This window comes from Gavialis gangeticus, unplaced genomic scaffold (genome assembly GCF_001723915.1).
Source record: "Gavialis gangeticus isolate Ggan-Ray unplaced genomic scaffold, GavGan_comp1, whole genome shotgun sequence".
NCBI lineage: Eukaryota > Metazoa > Chordata > Crocodylia > Gavialidae > Gavialis > Gavialis gangeticus.
The window spans coordinates 24,919,759-24,943,109 of NW_017729006.1; the positions used below are offsets into that span (position 1 = coordinate 24,919,759).

Sequence of the window (23,351 nt, forward strand, 5' to 3'; positions counted from 1 at the left end):
CTCCCTCTCTGCCCCCCGCCGTTCCTTCCTTTTTCAATTAGCCTTTGTAAAGCATTGGGTTTAACTAAAGGATGTTTCAATGTTGTTCACCCCTGTTAACTCAGCACGTGTCTGAAAATTCATTAGCTGCAACATCTATTAGGGATGCAACAGAACTGATGTTTATTTTTGTGCATATTGTATTCATTCATTCCCACTTGCTTCGTATTTATTCCTGAATGTCGTTTCCCATTAGCATAGCCACACAATTGGTAGGCAAAGATTCCATTGTGGTATTGACCAAAGAAGGACCTGCTGATCCTTGAAGCTTGTGTGCCAACAGAAAGGCATTAGCCTGCTGGAAAACCCCTTGGTAGCCCAAGAGGCAATCAATCAGAGAAGTAACCACCTCCATCTGGCACACTGTGACATGGAAACTCACTATCAAAAGCATTTGTGATTCATCTTGTCCCAACTAGCGGTGCCAGAGATCAAACTACACTCAGGGTTTGCAGCATCTGGGAACGTTCTAGCTTCCTAGCATGCTGAGCTAACACATTAGCTCCTGTGACTTCTCAAGTAGCAATTCTTTCAATTATCACACCTTCACTCCTCCTACTCACCAACTCCACATACAGTTTGGTACCATGGGAATATTTGCAGAATGCAATCAGTATTTTTCTTAATTGGCTGTGTTCCAATAGTGTGAATCCTGTTTATTATCCATTCCAACATACACCTGGGATGACTGCTCAATACCACCATACATACAAGAAACAAAATCCACATTTAATTTCCACGTTTCCCATGGCATCCAGATAGCCCTATATTTTGGAAATATTAATTAAATATTAGGTACTTTTATTATTATTTAGCTTACCGTAGCATCCAAGAGATGCTAGGGCCTTTCTCCATACAAAATATAACACTATACATCTGAATATAAAGAAAGAGAGATTAAATGACTTCTTACAGCCAAAAGAGGTGCCAGGATTAAATGTGAAGAGCTTTGCTTAAGACCAGCCTACCCATTTTATTTTTTTCCCATAATTTTTGTCATAATAGCTTCCAAGTATGCAATCTCCTATCATACTACACAGGATACTATATCCTTGTTAGAATTTCTGCTACTGATGACATTTAAAAAATGTAGTAATGTGGTTCCTTTCACTTAGGACTATGCTGATTGCAGAATGGTATGACAGAGATTTTCAGCTGAAGGTTCCAGTCTTGCAAATGTTCACAAGAAGACAACTTTTAATCATCAAGTTAGTTGTGCATATGCTTTCCTGTGATTTCTTTGCTGTGGGCTCGTGGCCTACTTTCACACAAGATAAAAGCACAACAAAAAAGTAGAATGAGGATACGATAGCCTTAGAAGCAAAACTGTGCGGTGGTTCACCAAAGCCATTTGCCAAGTGTAGTTGAATTCTTTGAGGCTTCTTTATCTTTTGCTATTTCACAAGATATTTATTTAAAATCTACACTGAATCACTTTTGTGGGTGTCATGGAAGTGTGACTTGAAGAGGATTTGCGTGGGAAGAGTAGAGCTTGTGAATGATTTATGGGAAGGCACTCCATACATAGTAAGCAACACTGAAAAAAGATTAGAGATAGAGGAAAAATTTGCAAATGTGGCACTGAGGCTGGTGATATTAGTAGAGATGGTTGAAGGTATACATAAACAGCTTGTCCCTTTTCCCATTCAGCCACGTTGAACTTTGAAACATATCAAGTTCATGGTGGAGTGGAGTAGGGTATTTGTTTAGTTAAATCAAACTAAACAAAAAACTTCAACAAAAGGTTAAGAGAACTTATTCTTTGGAGCTGTGTACGCTTTCTCTTTAAAGTGGGAGAGATCAGTACATTTCACTTAAGTGCCAGCACAAGCAGAAGCTCAACATAATTGCCAGAAATAAAATTTCAAGAACACAACATGCAGATGAATAAGCATTCAAGTCCTGAGTTTCTGAAGTTGCCAAGTCTTGGCTGAACAGGTATTAGAAATATGTACAATTGACTTGCCAGGCCATCCTGCACTGGCTTGTCATACTTCACAGTGCTGGGACTGGGACTCTGCTTGGCCCTGTCTGGTTATGCTCTTGAGGAAGAAGGGTTTCTTGTTCATTGTCTCCTCTCTAAAGTACATAAATAGAGGGGGGCATAATCTAGATCAAAAGGCAGCACAATATTTGTTAGAAATTTTGAAGTCTACCCTGTCAACAGATGCAAAAGAACCATGGCCCCCTGAAATAACTGTAAACTGTGAGAAAGCAGTGACCAATAGGGAGGAGCTGAGTGAGTGGCAAGTTATGAGCTACCTGAGCCTCAGTTCCCTTAAACTTCCATGCAGAGACAGTGTCTTCTGCCAGACGGGAATGCCTTGCTCTCAAGCAGCAGCCTGATCAAAATGGGGGATCGGCCTCAACAGCACCAGGGCATCTCTCTGTCTGTGGTACTTTTTACAGTGGCAACTTTTACTTCTTTGTTCTGTTTTTTGCTCTAAAACCAATTCCTACCCATCACCACTGAAGAACAGAAACCTGAACAGCAATTCCTACCCATCACCACTGAAGAACAGAAACCAAAACAGAAACCTGAACAGCAATGATTTTTTTTTATGCTCTTGACAGTGAGAGAGAGAAAGAGAGAGAAAAAAAGCAAAAAAGAGGCTTGTAAAATGGCCACTGGTCAATAGCGTCAAGAAACCTTGCTAACAGTGGTGGTTTTAGGCAATGATCCCCAAAACTTTGGGAGATTGTGTAATATTCAGTGTGTATGTTTCTAAAAGTCAGTGTAGTATAAGAGTGATGTTGTAGCCATTATGGTCCAGAAATTATGCAAGAGGCAAGGATTTCTTAGACTGTTACCTTTTATTGGACTGGCTATGTAGTTGGGATGAAGTTAGACAAGTTTTCAAATGCAAGACATTCTTTGTTAGGTCTCTGATCACAGAAAGCCAGGCATCTGGCCACTGGTACAATGCAATGTTTTATGCTTTAAACAGCCATGAAATTTTAGTATGAAGAGATTTAAGAAGTTTCTGTGGTCTGGAGTCCTGACAGGAGGACTTTTCTAGTAATTCTTTTACATATTTTGCATTTTGTTCTTATGCCATAGTAAAATACAGCAAGATCCAATCTTTGGCTATTGACCACTGAACTCAATAATGCTCTGCTAATTTGCACTACGTAAGGATGTGACACATTGAACCTTAAGACTCAGGACCTGAATTTCTTAGATTAAAAGCCATATCCATCTTAGGCCAACTGATAGAAAGTGTGTTGCTTACTGCATATATCTGAGAGATACAGGCTTAGGTGCGTTGCTGCACAAGTTGTAAATATATTAAGATACCTCAAGAGAGTCTGAATGAAGACATTTCAGTGTTAGATGTCACCCCCCCATACATGTACTTTGGATCGGAAACTGTAATCCCTTCAGAGTACAATAGTCTCCTCACAAATCTGACAGATTTCAGTGCTAATATTCTGTTTTTCATTTATGTACGCAACTCTCTGTGATATTATCACCCATGTACCCATTTGTGAGAACTCTATGGACTTTCTTCTCAGCCCGCTACAAGTAGTTCTCTAGGTTATTCTAAAAATGAGCTGAATTTTGCTCAGTTTTCTAGGGAGAGATTTTACAGTATTGTAGGCAGGCCAGCCAATCATCTATAATGGGGACCTAATGTCTCCCTCAGTGATGGCAAACTATTGGCAACCTTCAAATTAGTCTTGGTCAGACTTGCTTAGAGAATAACAGTTAATGTCGCTGTTGTTGTTACTAATAGTAGCACTCTGAGTGCAAGTTATGTATTAGGAACCCATTGGGTAAGTTTGTGTGAAAACACAACAAAAGAAGATGGTTCTTATCCCAGAGAGCTTAGGGCCTTGTTACATCTTGCATTGTGAGCTTCATAAATGTTGATGGGTGTTAGTGCTAGCTCAAGTTTGCAGCAGTCACACATTCAGGCCAGCAGAGGCCTGGGGGACTGATAGATAAGAATCCCTACCCCCATCTCCATCCCATTCAGGCTTTTCCCTTGTTTGCTGACCCTTGGGGCTCCCCTGGTTCCCTCTACTCCTGGGGCTCTTCCTCTCCCCGCCCCACCCCACTTGTGGCTGCCCCTACTTCCTATCCCAGGGAAGCAGGAGAGGAAGAGTTAACCTGTCTGCCTGCCCCCACACCTCCCACCACCGCTGCTGCTCTTCTGCAGGTTGAGCCTGGCAGCAATTGGGCAGGCGGGTTAAGCCTTTCCTGCCTGCTCCCGCAGGACAGACAGTGCCGGCAGCCACAAGTAAGAGGTGGGGTGGGGGTGGAGCGACAGTGAGTGGAGATGTAGGGGTGCTGGGGAGGGAGGGGTGAAGTGGTCGGTCTGATCCAGGCCAGTGTGGGAGCCTACAGTGGCTACACATTAGTGTAACACATTCTGAATAATGCAGATCAGAAATAACCCTGCCCTGGAGTGGCCTAACTTTGAGCTGCCTAATGAGTGTTTAAAACTAGTTTCAGGCAGAGGAGCTGAGTACGTGAGGGCCTGAGGGCCCCGGTCCCCCTTGGAAAGAGGGCTGTCATCTGAAATGCATAAAACTTTCCATACGTCCATCATCTTAGGCCCCACTCAGCAAAAATAAAAGTTGGCGCCTATGGTTTCAGGTGTTCATGTGAGGACAGTCCAGGTGTATGGAGTTCCAGGAGCCTCCCAAAATTACCATGTAACAAGGTCCTTAGATATTTTTGTTGATGATTGTCTTTTATTGAGCTACTACTTTCTGGTAAAAAACATTGAGAGGCTGATTGTGGGCATACTCCAACATCTGGTATGCCAGGGCTTATCAAATCAGGCTTTTGATCAGAGATTAGCATGTAAACCTACCTACTATAATTGGCTGATGATCTCTGCAAGGTAATAGACAGAGGCTAGGCATCCACATTGCCTTTCAGGAGTTTTTGATAGGAAAGAATTTTACTCCATGGTTAGATTAGTACAGACTGTGAGAGTTTTTGCCTTTCTCTGTTGCAGGGGGTGTGGCCCATTTCTTTGGATCACTTAAGCATATTTTACTAACGCTCATAGCAGCAAGACATTGGCCACCATTGTCCTCCTGCTTTACCTGTGGCAAGTTAGGTTGTTCATATCTTGTGGTTGTGTCAGGGTTGACTGTAGCTTTACTAAGAGCTTAAATAATGGATTTATATAGCATAGTTTGGATAGGGATAGTCCCTCCGGTGGGGGTTTGGACTACGTGACTTATGGAGGTACCTTATAGCCCTACCTTTCTGTGATTCTATTTATGCAAAGTTGCAAGGCCTGGTAGGGAAGAAGGAAATTGTCATTGATTCTTTGCATGATATGCACGCAATATAATTGGGTGGACATTACTTAGGCTTCTTTGTGAATGCTTCACTGTGGAATCCCACAGGGATCATTTCTGTCAGCTCAGTTTTGAATAACATTTTGAAGCTCTTGCTTGGGGAGACTGTGAAGTTATATGTGGGCTGATGATACTTAGCTCTACATCTCATTTTCATCAGAAGCAGACGTAACCATCAGCAGGCTCCCCCAATGTTTGGCAGGGATTGGAATCTGGATTATATCCAGCTGGCTAAAGCTCAATCAATATAAAATGGAAGTGCTGACTGTCAGTGAAAAGTACTAGGAAGGCCTGGCAAACCCTGAACATTGTTTCATGAGTTGAAGGAGGATAAAATATCATTGTTAAAGTGGCTGCAGTCCCATGATCTGCTCCTCGACTCCCAGATTGTATCTATGACCAGAAATCACATATACCTGGCTACAATATTCTGCGTTTTCTTCTATAATGCAGATCTCAAAATGCCCATTCAGAATGTATTCCTAAGCTGTTATATAGAACTGAGCAGAGAAATTACTCAAAGTCTTTGACTAGTGCAGAAAGTAGCTACCTACTTTCTCAGTGAGTTATAGTTTGCAATTGCACATCCCTCGTATGCTCTGCATGAATTTCATGGTTTCATTGTGAATCAAGATGTTAATCAGTACTGTCAAACCTAAAAATGACCATATGACATAAAGGACTCATTGCAACTCTATGGCTGCTCTGGGAGGAAATCATTGGAGCATTATGGTAATAAATGGAGTTATAATTAGGCTTATTCTGTTGGTATATCATAAACAAATTGGGTGTTTTTTATACATTTTATTTAACTATATAATTTAATTGCATGTAATGTTGGGCATAAAAAACCTAAATTAAAACAAACACATTTCAGCACTTATGCTTGAAATATGCACAGGCTTTGCAATATTTTTGAGACTAAATGCTACTGAAGAACTTGACCATAGTCCATTTGTATTTATGCCCAAACCCCACAGGGTGGGTACCTTTATAAAAATATGTTGTAATAAATTATATCATATACAGTAGCAGGCAGAGAATAGGTATGGGAGAGAGAGACACCCATAGTTGCATACAAAGTGGCCAGATCCTAACAAAAAGTATTTAGGCTCGTAATCTATACCTAGGGACTTAAAATATCAGCCTACTTTACTGAAAATACATGCAAAGGCTTAAAAGTATGTTCTCTGTGATAGTGGAAAAGAACCTGGTCAAGTGAGATTTGGGGGAGAGGAGGGTGAATGTATTTACAATGGTGAAATGAAATACCTCCAAGGATGCAGGAAGCCTTGAAGTTTTTGGTTCTTAGTATGAGCTGTTTCTGACAGAGGCTGTCTTCTCTGCATGTTTGTATAGTGCCTGACACAATGGTCTCCTAGGTCATAACATGAGATCCTGACATGACTGTAGTACAATCAAGAATAATTGTTCTGAGTGCAGGATATTATATTTTAACCAGTAATATTGAAAAAGGGAATATATACAAGAGTCTGATTTAATCCAAGGTGGAAAATAGGTTATGGAATTTCCTTAATTGCATTCTGAATAACAAGCAGAGCTTCAGACATAACTAACGCACCTTGGCACACAAAACCCAGTGTCATGTAATATGGATTTTTACATAAGTGGCTTTATTTAACTCTTGTCATGTAAAACAAAGATCAGTGGAAGGGTATGGGTGAAACCTACTGATTATTCACTAAATTTGTGGTTTATCTGCTGCTGCCACCTGGTGTTTGTTCTATAATGTGGCATGCTATGCTGTTTGACCAGTCTGGTCATATCTCTGGCATCAGTCCCACAGCTCATGTCTAAATGAGTTTGCACAGGATGAGGCTAGTCACATAAAAGAGGAGTGTAGAATTGGGCCCCAGCTTATTTTTTTCTGACAAGTAAACAAGAGTGTGTTAGCTCCTGCAAGTTTTTCATTCCTGCAGTGATAAAAGTAAAGTTTTAAAATCACTAAAATGCTGCAGAAAATATGTTTGAATGAGACTAGATTTGGCATTTCATATTTCACTGGCAATAGGTGAAATGTCTGTGGGCATGATCAAATAGACTTCTTAACCACTTTAAAAGGGCAGAAGGCTGCTGCTTCAGTATGCATCAGATATTGGGATCTGTGCATGGACCTGTAGTGAGAGGTAACCTAAATCACCCTAACTTTCACTACAGAATCAGATTGTAAACATAAGACAAGTTAACAGATGGATACAGGCAGATGACTGTGTGAACACAAGGAAACAGTAAAACAGAATTGACCACTGTGCTACATACAGAGTTCAGCAACACAACTGCTATCAGCATCTTTCAGAGAAAGCTAAAGTCAACTAGAACAAGCATAAAGATTCATTTAAGGTATTTAGGGACAGAATTATTTAGAGCAGCACACTGCTACTATGCAGGCATTGAACTCCCCATTGAAATACTTGCTTTTTGTATAATATTTAGTGTGTCTTATAAATATTATCTAGATCGGAAGATAAAATGTCCTTTGGATTTTTTGCCCACCAAAAGAAAATATTTCATGAAACTGTCATGATACAAAGCAGAAAAATACACAGCTCATGAATTATAATATAGGCCTCCATGCATACAACAAAATCTTTTGCGCAAATATGTCTGCCCAGAAATATCATGTCATTCCCAACATGGAGCACGGCATGACTCCCCAGTGGCACTTTCTGCCTTTATTTAAGAACAGCTGCTTTGAATAGCCATACCTGTGCTGTCCAAACAGGAGATGTAGACAGGTATAACACCTGTACAGATAATCAAAGGATACTGCTATAAGCAGTTACAGTGAAATTGTTATATCTGTGTACTTGTCTTTGATCCATGTGTGTAAAGTGTACATTAGACTTGGTTCCTAGGCACCACTGCAGTATATGTAACAGCAATGATGCGACTCTGTCCAGCTCTGAGACAGCAGACTGAGATAGTGAGAGGTGATTAGGTAGGAATTTCCTCTTGATTGATGGCAAATAAATAATAAAACTGTTTTGTTGAGATACGATTTACATACCATGCTACAACATGTAGATGGGACAGAGGTGCCAGAGGAAGCTTCAATGCCCAAAGTCTGCAGATAGAGAGGGAAGTGTGTACCTATTCCAATGCTTATTCCAAAATTAATCCAATTGTCTTTCTTTTAGCCTACTGTGTAAGGCAGAACATCTTGAATTTTAGGGACCATAATACTGTGTCTTGACAATCAGGATAATTCCCAAAGGCAAATGTTAAGGCCAACATTTTCAAATCTGCGCATCAAAAGTAAGGCACCTTATCAAAGGTGACTTGTTTTGGAGGTGCTGCACACTTGTAATTCCTCATTATTTCTTTTGCAGTGGTGATTCTCAGAGCCTTTGAAATGTATGCCCTCTTATTCAGCTCTTGGGCATGGATTTAGGTACATGTGTTTGAAAATTAGCCTCTAATTTATTGTAAATCATTCCAGTTTGTTGTGCTTCTCTGTTTGGTTTTGTTTACTTACCTTTTTGGAAGAGAGAACATCCAAGCTGTTAGCAAAAATTGTCACTCACATTTCATCATTACCATGCAAGAGCTGAAGGAGATCTGTTCCCCTGTCTCCATGCACTGCACAGCCCCTGTGTTGAGACACCCTGTGCCCCAGATAGCCTTCTTGGCTGGCTGGGGCACAGGTTGACTCAAGACAGTGTCTCTGCGTGCCTCAGTGCAGGGGCTCCGCTGCAAAACCCCCAGGCTGAGGCGTGTGGAGCCCCTGCACTGGGGCACCCTGCACCCCAGCCAGCTACTGTTTAGTTGACTGGGGCACAATGTGCCTCTAGGTGGGGGTCCACATGCCTCAGCCTGCGGGCTTTGCAGCAAAGCTCCCACACTGAGGCACATAGAAACAGGGGAGCAGCCAGCCCAGGGCTGCCTGCTCCCCCATCTCGAGGCACACTGTGCCCCAGCCAGGAAGGGTGCAGGGTGCCTTAGCGCAGGGGCTCCACAGCGTGTGGTGATGCTACATCACCATAGCATCACGTCAATAGAAATGTGCTTCACGGGATCTCCAGGGGCACATCTTTAGAAGCAGGGTAAGCCCATGTGGATCTCAACATGGAGGCACGAGACCTGGGGAGTTCTTGGTGCTCTGTGCCTCCACGCTGAGATCTGTGCAGCCCTGTGCCTCCATGCTGCAACATGCTCCATGCTGACCTGTGTTTTGTGCGGAGGCACGGGCCACCTGATTCCTGGCAAGGAAGTGCAGGCAGTGCAGCAACCAGATGATTCTCAGCGTGGTCCTAGCATGGAGGAACAGGGCTATGGAAATTCCCCATGTCCTGCACCACCCCACATATCCTTGCTGGGACCTGTTTTTACCCAGAGTGAGGTTCAGTACCTAGAAAATATATTCTTTCTTGTGGAAGACAAAACAGGAGCAGAGCAGATGCAAAGTTAATAGATGATCATCGTCTACTTTTATTTTCAATTCATGCTGAACTTGAACAGGATTTCATAGCAAAACCTCCTGAGTACCAATGAGCACAGAAAGGCTAAGAGCCATAACTTTCTCACCAGTCTTCTCAGGCAAATGTTGCATTTCCTTGTACATTCTCTGCACAATAATCTGAGTTGTAAGTGTAAATTTATAGTTAAAAATGGTCTGTATCTATTCCTACACTGTACCTGCACTCTACCTTCCTTTTTTGGTATGCCTAACCATGCTATCAGAACCTCTGTCTGAAAGCCTTTGCCCCTAGAAGAATGACTAGAGTTAATAATGGCATTTTTGGCAGAGTGGGCAAAAGAGAATTTAGGAAAAAAATCACTTTAGGTCAACCTGGCATGAAAGGCATTCTTTATTATTCCAACGCTTTAACACTCCTTATGACAACCACCTTTTTTCTTAAATTAAGATCAATTCAGATAAAAAAATACAAAATTCAGTTTCAAAATACTTTGTTTAAAAATGTTGAAATAAAATGTTCTGCTGTTCTGGACCCAGCCTCTTGCTTGCTTTTTAGAGGCAGAATTATTTACCAGGTTTCAAGCATCCCAAAACTGCAACATTTGGCAAAATGGTCATCTGCTGAAAAATGTTGCCCACCTTTAAGAATGACAGATTACTTTTAGTAGCCTGTGCCCCTGCAAACAATCTTCAGCCATTCTTGAATCTGGTTTAGCTGTTAGTCAGGTTGAGTCCAAACCATCTCGAATATGCAATGTGGATGCTTTTTGAAAATTGGTGTAGATGTTAAGAGGCTTGATGGAGACTTACTTTGGACACTTAGGTTCAGTGCCTAGGTTGGAGCCAGTGTGTGCCTTGTGTATTATAAAGAAGAAGTTACTTACAAGCTAACACCTGCTTTTATAGAGTTTGTTATTAAAAGCTGTCATTGGCAAGTATCAAAGTTAGTACTCTATTGATAGACAAAAATCAATTCCTGTACAGAGGGCCAGCATAAGACAGATCCACCTCTTACATTCAATACAAGCACTGGTTGGAAGGAATGATGTAAGTCAGGTGTTACACAGTCCTGCATTTTCTTTCTTTGCACGCTCAGCCTCTATGTTTAGCTTACATTTCCCCTTCTCCCCAACACAGCTCTAGTGTAAGGGGATCAAATTCTGTCTACTCAAATCACTTGCAATGTCTCAAATGCAATCAGTGCGTTTGAAATAGCTACCTTGATTTTAAAAGAATAACGTTTTCTTTTACTGATTTAGGCAAAGACTACATCCCCTGAATAATAATGCTTTCCAGTTTGCTCAAATGTGTAGTGTTTAAATTAAAGTTGCTTGGAACCCTTCAGTAATTTCTTTCAAAAAATGTAACCTTACCTAGAGCCCATAGCTGGAGGTTGGTATTGCAGTTTTGTTTAGTTTTTTCTTAGGAAGATTTCCACTGAAGTAAAAGAGAATTTTGCTGGAGCAAACAAAGGTCACAGACATAAAAACAAGTTACCATGAAGTAACAAGAGAAGGAATTTACTGAGAATCTACTACTCTGTGATACGGGTAAATGAAAGCTAACCCATGGTAGTTTAGCTCTCAATGTTGCAAGACCAGGATATATTTGAGGAAGCGGAGACTTTGTTTGTATGGGATACCAGTTTGAGTCTACTGTACATTTGAAAACAGCAGTTAAAGCATTTTGGCATGTCAGAATGTTACTATTCTTTTGAATATTTTTTTATTAATCACATACAAATGAATGTAGGCCAGTCTGATAAACTGTCAACACCAGTTGAATGATTAAAGCATCTGAAAAAAAAAAGTTTCATGAAGTAACAGAACATTTTCTTCTTTGGAGTAGATGAAATGTGATGACAGTTGCCTGAATCAGGTAGGTTGGATTTGGAAGCCACCCATAAAGCAGGACATTTTCAGCAATCTTGATGCAGATTATGGAATGTGCAAGTTGCAAGCCATGTATTTCTCGTCTGAAATGAGGACACAACTGCTAAATTGATGGTTCATGTGTTAGTGACAAGAAGACAAACTCTATGATTTATGATATTGTAATAATAAGTAATATGTCCTTGATTTTACAATTGCTTTCATTTATAGATTAGAAATTGCATTTTTTTTTCAGTGATTATTAGTTCAGTTGTCAAAATAGGCTGTAAATTCATTGTAGGCTGTTTTGTGAAGACATCTTTTGTATTCTGCTTTTTGTTTCCTAATGCATGCAAATGAGTCTAACTTGTTCTGGAATTAGAACAGTTTTTGAGACAATGAATTAATCCTTAGTTTCACATCCAATCCAGTTTAATTCTAAAGGTTGTGGGAAGTCACTGGGGAGTATTGTTTTAGACAAAAGGGAGAATTAAGTAGCAGAATAGAGTTTGGGCTGGATTAGAATATTCCCCCAGAGTAAATCTTGAATGACCTGAGTTCTAGGTATCCTGTTTAACCATGACTTGAAATCCTTTGCTCTCCATCTGCTAACTGTAGTTTCCTGAGTGCTCCCTCAGGTCAGGAAGCAGCTGGAGAAAAGTGAATTTCTGAGATGGACAGATGGACAGAAATTGGTATGGGGAATGAATGGGCCCCATGCAGGAAAGTGGTGGAAGCATATCTTTGAGGCAGACCAAGAAAGTGTGGCTCTCCCTGTCTTGTTGGCCAGCAGACAGCACTTTTTGCTGGAGGACAGGGTAGGAAATATTAGCATCTACTAATGCTTGATTAGAAAACATTTCCAGGGCAGAGCAGGAGCAAAAATTGGGGAAAGCAAAGGGGAAGGCTTCCTCTGAGGGTCTGTGTGACAAAAGTTAGGAATTAAAATCAATTGTATTCTAAGTTTTCAAGAATATACTCATGTTGGTTCCTTTATATTTGGGTGCCCAAGTTGACATCCTCAAGTGTATCCACTGACGAGGTTAGAACCCCCAAATTACTGGCTACTTTGAAAAATTTGGCCTTCACACATATACATAAAGATGCAGCCTGTATTGTGCATTGATCAAATTCTAGTTTACTGGGAACAAAATTATATTGGCTAACAAACATGTCTAGTATTATGTGGCTGGCAGTCTTAAGTAACAACTGCTGCTTAGCTTAATCAGATCTGTCCCTTGGAATTGTCTGGAACTAGTGAGATGAGTAGGGTGAATCAGATGTGACGTAAACAGTCTGTAACAATTAAGTCAAAAGTCAAAGAATTAACTGAAATAGCTAAACAACAGCACAAGTGGCTGCCTGCTTTTATCAACTATATACGTTTTTTATGCTTTACATGTAAAATTAAAACTGCTAGTATATTCATACTAGCTGTTATTTCTGCACTGTCCCAAGTACACGTTATAATTCATTCTGCTTGTTGAAGATGTTATTGGTTTCAGGGGAAAGCTGAGTTTACCTACTTTTGGTTTTCAAGGGAAGTCTTTATTGAAATCAGTTGATTTGTCCCTAGTTTGCCGTTAGACTTCCCCTCTTGCTCTTATTTTTCTCCTGTAGGAGCTGTGGTTACAAGAGCAAACAGCTACCAGTCTGATAGCAGTGGATTTTTAGAGGAACCATCGGAGCCTTCACCTTTACAGGTAAATGAGCTAATGATACTCTTTCATAACATTTGTGAAAAGTTTGTATTTCTGGCAAAATTAGTCCCAACCCTCCCCTGCCCCCCCAATCAACCAAACAAAAAAACCACCAGAATTATGAAAAAAGTAGTAGCATAGTAGATACAATTTTCCTGAGATTTCTTGTGAAAACAAGGGAGCTCGTTGTAGGTAAAAAAACCTTTTTCATCCCAGTGGAATATGATGCAAGGTCAGAAACTTGATGTTTAACCTAATCCAATCTTTTTCTAACATTGTTGCCTCTTTAGCCAAAGCAATTAGCTAGTATTCAGGGCCTAGCAGGTTATATCCACTCAAATGAAAAAAAAAAAAAATCAGTCATATGAATCAGGTATATTTTGGAGGGGTTATCATGTTGGTTCATCAACAAAGTACACAATAACCAATTTCCCTGAACATAGTAGGAAAGAAACCATCAGCAAGCAGTTTCCTTAATAAAAAAATTCAAGTGTACTTCTCCAGTAGGCTGTGCGCTCAAGAAGGTTGGTTTATGTTCTTTCACTAGGTCATGTTCCTGACTTCTTCTCTCACATGCTGCGTCCAGCATACCGCTACAGTTCTAGTTCATAGATTTAATTGATTTAATAGATTTTATATATTTCAGAGATTTTTAGGATCTGAAGGGACCTCAGTAGATCATTGAGTCCAACCCTCTGCCCTGGGCAGGAAACAGCATTGGGGTCAGAAAACCCCAGTCAGGTGTTTTTTCAGTTAGTTCTTAAAGACCTCCAAAGTAGGGGAGAGCACGATTTCACTTGGAAGTTTATTCCAGATTCTGGTAACCCTTACCGTACAGAAGTTCTTCCTAATGTCTAGTCTAAATCTGCTCTTTGTCCGTTTAGTTACTCCAAGGGGTGCCCTGGCAAAAAGAGTATCTCCTATTCCTGGCTTCCCTTCCCCTCCCTCCCCCCAACCCCCCAACAAACCTGTAGATGGCCACTAGATCACCTTTCAGCCTTCTCTTATAGAGGCTGAAGAGATCCAGGTCCCTCAATCTCTCCTCATAGGACCTTACCTGCAGGCCCCTAACCATAAAAGTGGCCCTCCTCTAGACCCTCTTAAGGTTATCCACACCCCTCTTGAAATACTGCGCCCAAAACTGGATGCAGTACTCCAGCTACAGCGTTACCAATGCTTCATAGAGGAGAAGTATCACCTCCTTATACCTGTCCATGATGCACCTGTTAATGCATGATAAATCACAATTAGCTCTATTGATCACTTGGTGACATTGTTGACTCATGTTCGTCTTGGAGTCAACTATGACTCCGAGAACGCTCTCTGCTGCTGTACTGCTTAGAAAGTCGTCTCCCAATCTATAAGTGTGTTGGTGATTCCTCCTTCCCAGGTGCAGTACCTTGCATTTATCCTTGTTAAATCACATCCTGTTTTGTTCTTCCCACTTTTCTAGCCTGTCCAAATCTGGCTGAATCCATTCCTTACCCTCTGGTGTGTTTACTTTGCCCCATAATTTGGTGTCATTTGTGAACTTGGACTGTGTGAAGATATTAAACAGCACTGGTCCAAGGACTGAGCCTTGGGGAACCCCACTGCTCACATCTTTCCAGGTTGATACCAACCCATCCACTCACTGCTCACAACCCATTAGCCAATTCACCACCCATCTGACCATGTAATAATCTAAGTCACAGCTGCTTAGTTTTTTTATGAGAATGGGATGTGACACCATATTGAAGGCTTTTTAAAAATCCAAGGATATGACATCTATCTCGACTCCTGCATCTAAGCATTTTGAGACTTGGTCATAAAAAGAAACAAGGTTTGTCAGGCAGGATCTACCTGCTCTGAACCTATGCTGGTTGCCTGTCAGCATTATTTTTCCTGCTGGGCTTCCACAAATGTAATCCTTAATAATTTTTTCAAAGGTTGTCCCAAGGATAGAGGTGAGACTAACCAATCTATAGTTCCCTGGATCCTCCTTCCTCTCCTCTCTGAAAATAGGGACCATACTGGCCCTTTTCCAATCCTCTGGGACTGGTCTTGAGTGCCGTGAGTGCTCAAACAGTCTTGACAGTGGTTCTGCTATGACACTGGCTAACTCTTTCAGTACCCTTGGATGAACATCATCTAGGCTTGCTGACCTGAACACATCAAGCCCCTCCAAGTGTCCCTTCACTAGGTTGGCCATTGGTGGGCCGGTGTCTCTGCTGTGCTTGTCTATGGTCAAATTTGGAGATATGTCTTTGTCCGTACTCAGGAATACCGATGCAAAAAACTCATTTAAGGGCTCAGCCTTGTCACTCCTATCCATCACTAATTGTCCCAGCCTGTTCTGTAGAAGCCCTATGTTACCACGTGCCTTCTTTTTGCTACCTATGTACCTGGAAAAGTACTTTTTGTTGTCTTTAATTTTTGTTGCCAGCTGAGTTCCTTTGCTGCCTTGGCCTTTCTAACTGACTCTCTGCAATGCGAGCCAAATAGGTAAATGCAGTAGTTCCTGCATTTCTTATAAGAAACACCCTTCAGTTCACATTGGTTAGGTCTGATGTGTCTTACAGCCTAGTGCATTGAGTGAAGGCTTCCTAACTTGGATACGATCAGAAGATAGGTTCATAACCCAAGAGATCGGGAATAGAGAAGGTCAGGAAACTGGCCAAGCTCACTCAGTTTTTAGGACCAGCTTGGAGGAATTTAACCTGTTTGCTGCCCTGACTACTGGCCCTTTCATTGTTTGCATCTGCCTTTCTATATAAAACTGTTTAATGAATTATTCTTCCTTTGCCCACTGCCTTTAATGAGTTTTGTAATTGTCCTGGTATCAAAATATTCCTCGACATAGACATTAGCACCTTTAAGCAAAAACCATGGGCAACTGGTGCCTCCCGGGTCTGGGGAGACCAGACTGCTGATGGAGGGGGTGTCACCCAGCCACCAATTGCCAATTGCTGACTGGGGGCAGGTGGGGGGTCCCCCAGCAGCTGTTCACTGAGCCAGTGGTGAAACCAGAAGTGCACTTCAGGCAGCACTTCCAGTTTTGTGGCTGGTGCTTCCAGGGGGCGCATGGCTGATCTCTGGGGGTGCACATGCACCCGTGTGCACCACCTATGCATTGCCAATGGCAAAAACATTTAGTTCATAGTACAATTTGAGGTTTCTATAGTATCTATGTTCAAATACTTTACTTAAGAAATGACCCCAAAAGCTCATCATAGGAATTTTAAAATTTGGAGGTTTTATGTGATAGTCAGCTTGATTGTAATCGCCAAGCCATGTCATAGTGTCCTTGGTGGCCATGTGCAGTTCCTGTAGTCCTTCACTGAACTTAGTCAGTGGGCAGTCATTGACAGTATGCAACATGGTATGTGTTTTGCCACAGCTACAGTCTGGGTTGTTGTGAAGACCTCAATGGTGGAGGTTGGCTGCAAACAGACCTTGCCCTGTCCAGAACCTATTCAGCAAGGCCCACTGATGGCATGGCAGGTTGAAGCCAGGTGGGCAGACTGTAGGATCTGTGATAAGGACCTTGTTTGGTGATAACATTGAACTCCATCCCTCACACCAGGAGGTCTCCACAGTGGGGTCCTGGTGTGGTAGTTTGGGCCACAGTGGGTATTGTGACATGTATCAGGTGGATTTAAGAGATTGTCCTACAGCAGCAGGCTTGGATTGCCATAGATATTCTCCAGTAGCTTGCAGGTTGCAACTTCCCATCAGATATGAGGGGGAACAATGTTGTTCAGGACTGGGAGCCATGCGAGAGGTGTCGGTCCAAGAGTTCCTGGGGTGGCACACATTGTTGAATGTAGCTGCACATAAGTGAGTTTGGTGTCTGATGACTGGTGAACAGTACTCTGCAATAGAGTACAAGATGGGAAGAGCTAACTTCCTTAGGAATAAGGCTCTTCTGCTCCACAATGACCCAGCCAGCTTGTTAAGGAGGTTGTTGTGTGTCTTAACTTTCATTGCTGTCTTTTTCAAGAGTTCATGGTAGCTCAATGTCTGGTTTAGCGTCATGCCCAGGTAGATGGGTTATGCTTCATACTTCAGCCTCTGACTATTCAGGTAGATGCTCCGCTCCTGGGTAGCACTGGCGTTGTGTAGGTGGAAACAGTGCAAATTGATGTGATATTACATCCTGACCCAAAACCCACTGAGGTCAAAAAGACTGTCAATTGACATCAGTTGGTTGTAGATAAGACCTATCAGATACAGATCTGAGAAGTTGTGAAGTATAAGGGCTGACATTTTGCCTTTGGCTTTGTCCTTACAAGCAAAATGCTTGTCTTTAGTTCTGCCTATTAGTCTTTGTGAAAAATAAAAATGATCTTGTCTTCATGAGAGTATTAACTTGGAAATGTAATGTTCGTTGCAGTCTTGATTGCTTGTACATCCACAGAGGCACCAACCGCAGACTATTCCTAAACACCAGACAAAAGAGTTCCTTTTATATTTAAGAATTCTTCAAGATAAACAAATTGACATTATGTATCACATGCAACTAGGCTGTGCTATTAAAAATGCAGTCACTGAATGTGATCTGATTTTTTTTTTCAGAATCTACCGATGCTAGGAAATCTGAACCTTAGATACGATACCCATGACCAACAAACACCACAAAGGACTGATCTCTGTATATCATATCAGGATACTCAGCAGAAACCAGAGGGTACTGTTCTTAAGGCAGAGTGCAAGAACAGTTTAAAGGTGGAGGGAGAATGCAATGACCAGAGAGAAGAAACCTATCGCTTACAAACTGCAAGAGATGGTCTACACCAGACCTGGAATGATCAATCAGAAGATTTTGTTGAAGAAGTGGTGTATGATGTGGATAAGCATGAAATGAAAGTTGAAGGAGAGTGGCTGGGGAAAGTCGAAAATTGTGCACAACAACTTACTTTATGTTTTCAGGGTGATGATCAGGAGGTGGGGGATATTGTCTTCCCAGAATGTGACCATCATTTATACCCTAATGCACTTCACAAAAGTCCAGATTCATCTCCCACTGAATATAATGGTACAACCTCCAATGACTTCAGTGGCAACAGAATCTGTACCAAAGAAGAAGTAAGTGAGAGACCTCTGATTGAAGAGGATGCTGGGGAAGTATATAATGAAAATGTCCAGGAAGGTACTACTGAATGTATAAAGGAAAAGCAATGGGATATGGCAATTTTCAGTAAAGCTGATACTCTCATTCCAGTCATCAAGGCCACAGTTGATCAGGAGTTAAATCAGATGGATCTGGATTTAAAACTCTACTGCTCTTTTGAAACAGGGGCACAAGAAACTGAATGGCAAGTCTCATCACTGAAAAATGAAAATGAGCTGATTTCAGACTGTTATTTTCCAGTATATGACTGTACTGCTTATGGCCTAGAAGAAAGACCTGAATTTAGTTCCTATGAAAGCTCAGAGGCATGCTGTTTGGATAAGATTTTAGCAGCCAGTGAGCAAGAAAAGGATGACCCCAGTCAAAACTTAAAAATTAATACTAATCCTTTTAAATCTGTTACGGTTCAGATGTCATCACAGCTGGTATCTACTATGCAAAATGTTCCTTTGAGTGAAGGCTTTGCTAAAAGTCAGGCTTTAGAATGTGCATCCAACAGGTCGCAACACTCTGAGGGTGAGCATGTAATTATTTCAGAGCTGGGCACTTTGAAGGAAAATCTCAAGGAGCATAGAGATGCTTTGATTCAAACTGACTCAACTGAAGTGAAAAAAAAAAATCAATGGCCTGATCCTCCGTTTCATAGGCATGGCCATCTCACAAAATCGGTCTCCCTGGACACTGGACTTTATAGGAATTGCAAATCATCTTGTTATGGAGCTTTGGCTGCCTGGCCTGCTCCGTTTGCTCACTGCTGTCATTGTTTCTGCTGCCATCACTGCTGCTTTTTCTGGGCCAGTCCCTTAACTAGTTCCTCCAAACATCCTGCAGCCTCTTGTCCCAACCACGCCAGCATAGAATTACAGCTTCTGAAAACACTAAGGCTTCTGCAGGAGACATCAATGAAGAATATTTCCCCAGTAAGTATAGTCCTCAGTAAAGTAAAATATAGAATCTGGTGCATTTCTATGCTAAACATGAGTTGTTTTTCACTTTGAATGTTAGTTGTTGTTGCTGGGAACACTTCAGATTGTAGCTTGGAAAGCAAATGGGGAAAAAGGGAAAGCTCATCCTGGACAAATTGGAGATATGGCACAAACACACTCTGACTCCAATTAAATCATATTAATTTGCTACCGTTAATATTGTTAATATTTTAATAGTGCCTGTATGGCTTTGACATTAAAAACTGGTTATGGTGAATTGGGAAACAGGTGTTATAGGCTGAAATGAGAGCTGAGTCTAAGCTGTTATATTTGCACTTTCTTCCACTGTCGGTGTAAATTATAACAATGTAGGTTCTCTTAAGGCATACAGATTACATTTTTTTAACTATACCAGTGTAGTTAAAGCTAGTAAAATGCCTAGTATGAAAACAGTTATATCCACATAAAGGTGTTCCTATATTGGTATAGGAAGCAGAAAAAGCTATAATACAACTTGTATAAATATATCTACACTAAAGGGTTTTACCAATTAAAATAATCATAGCCATAGTCCAAACTGTTTTAGTGGTGTACATCAGGCCTTCGACTCTCTCAATTAAATTAGATTCATTTTAACTCCTTCCTGCTTATCAATATGTCAACTGCATCTTTTATCCATTGTTCTGAATTTAAGCCAGTGAATCTGTGCCTGAAGGGGTGAAAAGGCATTAATTTAGACTCAGGTTGACCCCCATAGTTTTGCTGCTTTGTTCTGGTTATAGTAAAAAAATCTATTGACAGTAGGAGTGCCTAGAAATGTGAAAAGAAAGAAAGCTTTATAGCAAAACAAGTCACACTAAACTGGTGATGTAAAGTTTTGAAACCAAAAGGATAACTTATGGATTCAGTAAACCTATGACTTATGTATTTTATGACATGTCTCTCTGTTCTGTTTGTTTGAAGATACAGAATTCCCCCCTTTTAGTGTTTGTGAACATTGCTATATACTTAGTAAATAAAGTTGACAGTGCATACAGCCCAGTCTGTACATTAAATTGTTCACTGATTTTGATTTCATTCAGTAAAATGTATATGAAATCATAAGGCCTTAATTTTCAGGAGAACCAAACACTCAAAATGATGAATTGTGAACAGTCAGCATCTCAGAATATCTGATCTGGGCAGAATAAAGAACATTTTAGCAAACCTAAAAGTTTGCTTCCTATCAGAACTATGCGCAATGTTTGTAACAAAAATTGACAGCCAGGAAAAAGTCACCTGGTTTTTTGCTTCATTCTAAGCTTGAAATTGTTGAGATGTTCACAAAGCTTTCAAGGCAAGCTGGGCTGGTGAATATTTTTGTGTCCTGACTAACTTGTAACATTTCAGCACAAACCCAGGAAGACTTGCTGCTTTTAAATGAGTGTAGTTGTTTTCCGTTGGAGGTTCATTTGAGTTTGAACTCAAACTCAACTTGTGTTTTCAGCACAAACAAATGAAAAGTGAAGAAAGTGATAACATGAACTCTTTTAGAGGGAAACTGATGGGTTTTGTGCTGCTGTGTCATAGGAAAAATGGAAATACTGTGGGACATTTTATTTCAGTTATTTGTTCGAATTCAGTGAATGTACCGAGATACCCTGAAATTGTCACAAGATGGCAGCATTTCTATATGCTATGGAGTAATAGGAGTCCATTGACATTTGTTTGACTTTTGTTTTATTGTTCTTGTGCTAGTTAATGGTTAGCCATAATACTTTTTCAATAATTCTGAGGCTGGAGAAATTGAGGAAACTGACTATACATTACCCTGTTATCCAAGATCTCTTTAAACATAGAGAAATAACAGTGAAAAACCTGTGGTTGTATAAGAAATTTACTGCAGGACAAAGGGGACAGAGTTTTAGCACATAGCATAGTTAACTGCCCCAATCTTCGCTGAATTAAGTGGAAGGTAAACCTCAGGAACTGAACTCTTTTTCATGGTGGCTTAATGACTGTTTATGAACTTTAAAGGAGACTGTCATTGGTTAAAAAACACAGCAATAGCTGTAGCTTTAGAAGCAGAGCCCAGTTCTGCACCCCAAGCCCTCTCCCCCAGACTGAGGCCTAACCACTATGCTACAGAGTCAGGCTCTATCTGTTTTGTTCTCCTTCTGGCATTGTGACTGATATTCTTGGGTGTCCAATGGCCTGGCACTAACAGGACGTTCTCTAGTTTAGTGGTAAGGGCATTCTCTTGAGGAGGGGGAGATATGAATTCGAATCTCAGCAGGAGAAGGAGGGTCTAGAGGCCAAATATCCCACTTTCTGGACGAGTGCTGAGTCACTAGGTTAATGTGGAAAAGGTGGCCAGTTTCACCACATTAGGTGCCTGTTGTCTGGAGGGCAACTAGACGTTCTAGATATAAAGTCAATAGAGGTGCCTGAATGAGCTCCTGCGAAGTGGGAGTTCAGACAAACGTAAGTGCGTAGCATGCCCTAGTGGTTACCTCCAGATAACTCCAGGCTTTCTGGACTTCCTTTGTTAAGCATCTGTTTACTTCCGTTTTGCTGCATAAAGAACCCTGGTGCCTAAACCCAGTCAAAGTGTCCCTCCTGGGACAAGGGGGTCTCAGTGTTAGGTGTCCCAGTGACAAAGTATAGGCACATGTGTGACCAAGTTGGATCTGGTCCTAAATGCCTGGTTGAGCTGGACCTAGCAAAGAAAATTAAAGCAACTAGCAAATAGTTCTTTAGCCATATAAAAACCGAAGTAGGATGCAAGAAGTGCAGTCACTGAAACTGAAGAAGGGGTGGAAGTTAAAGATAATTCTATTTATAGCTCAAGTACCAAAAGAATAGCTTGCCTCAGTCTACAATAAGGACAAGGCTGCATGTGAGGGTAATGGTATGGTACCTAATAGGAATTAGGATAGGATAGGATAATAGAAGTTACTACATATGAGCTAAAAGAAATTTAGATTGCTTACTGTAATAATTATGGGGGCCTTGATAATCTCCATCCCTGGATTTTGCAAGAAGTGGCCCATGACAGCAGCTCCAGGAGCATTTTTTCAATTTGGGGTGGTACCCTATGACTAGAGAATAGCAAAAATCGTTCCTGTATTTAAAAAAAAAAAGTGTGAGGAAAGACCTGGGCAATGATAGTCCCATGTGTTTGACCTAATACTATCTGAGAACAGATTCTGAAGGAAAGAATAGTCAAATAATCATGAAGGAAAACAGGATAAAATGCGATATTGATTTATTCAAGGAAGATCATGTCAAACTAATACAATATAGTTCTCTGAGAGGATAACTGACTTAGAAAACAGCAGTGTAGTGGACCTAATCTATTTAGATTTAAGCAAAGAATTTGATACTGTGCCTCATGGGGAATCATTATCTTAGGAGAAGAACATGGGGATTAATACTATAACTTCAAGGTGGAGAAGTAGTAGGCTAAGTGGGACACTATGGCTGTGTCCCGATGAGAGTGGACATTTGGTTCCCTGGGGACAAGTAGCAGGGACACACCTCATGCCCCTGATACTTGTCCCCAGGGAATGCCCTTGGCATGCACTCTCTGGCATGTGGCACATTACCCTGGGTAGGGTAGGGGAGGCTGGCACTGCTTTTTTTCTGCGTGGGTTTTTTTGACCCTGGGATCTCTGGGGGTCAGCTCCCCCACCACACTGCAAGGTAGCAGTATGGCAAATGCCTTAATGTGCAGTGTGTGGTACTGCAGATGGATTTGTGGTACCACATACTGCATGGCCACACTCGTCTGGACACAGCCTATATGAGGTTTTACTGAAAGGGAGTTCTTCTGTTATCAGGATAACACCAGGAGAATTTGCAATTGATATTCTTAAGGGAAAGTCTTAGGATACACTATTTTTAGTATTTTTTATTAGAGACAGTGTAAGAGGCAGACATGTACTTTTTGAAGTTTGTGGA

The 23,351-nt window shown here is 41.1% G+C and overlaps 1 protein-coding gene across 1 annotated transcript in view; it reads left to right on the forward strand.

Moving 5' to 3' along the window:
* The window catches only part of CCDC129 (coiled-coil domain containing 129), a 113,691-nt gene that overhangs the window by 78,091 nt on the left and 12,249 nt on the right, over positions 1 to 23,351 (forward strand). Inside the window, exons 10-11 of the mRNA XM_019508996.1 lie at positions 13,291 to 13,373; positions 17,928 to 19,403. Of these exons, the coding sequence (XP_019364541.1) occupies positions 13,291 to 13,373; positions 17,928 to 19,403 (1,559 nt within the window). The remainder of the gene's footprint in view (positions 1 to 13,290; positions 13,374 to 17,927; positions 19,404 to 23,351) is intronic.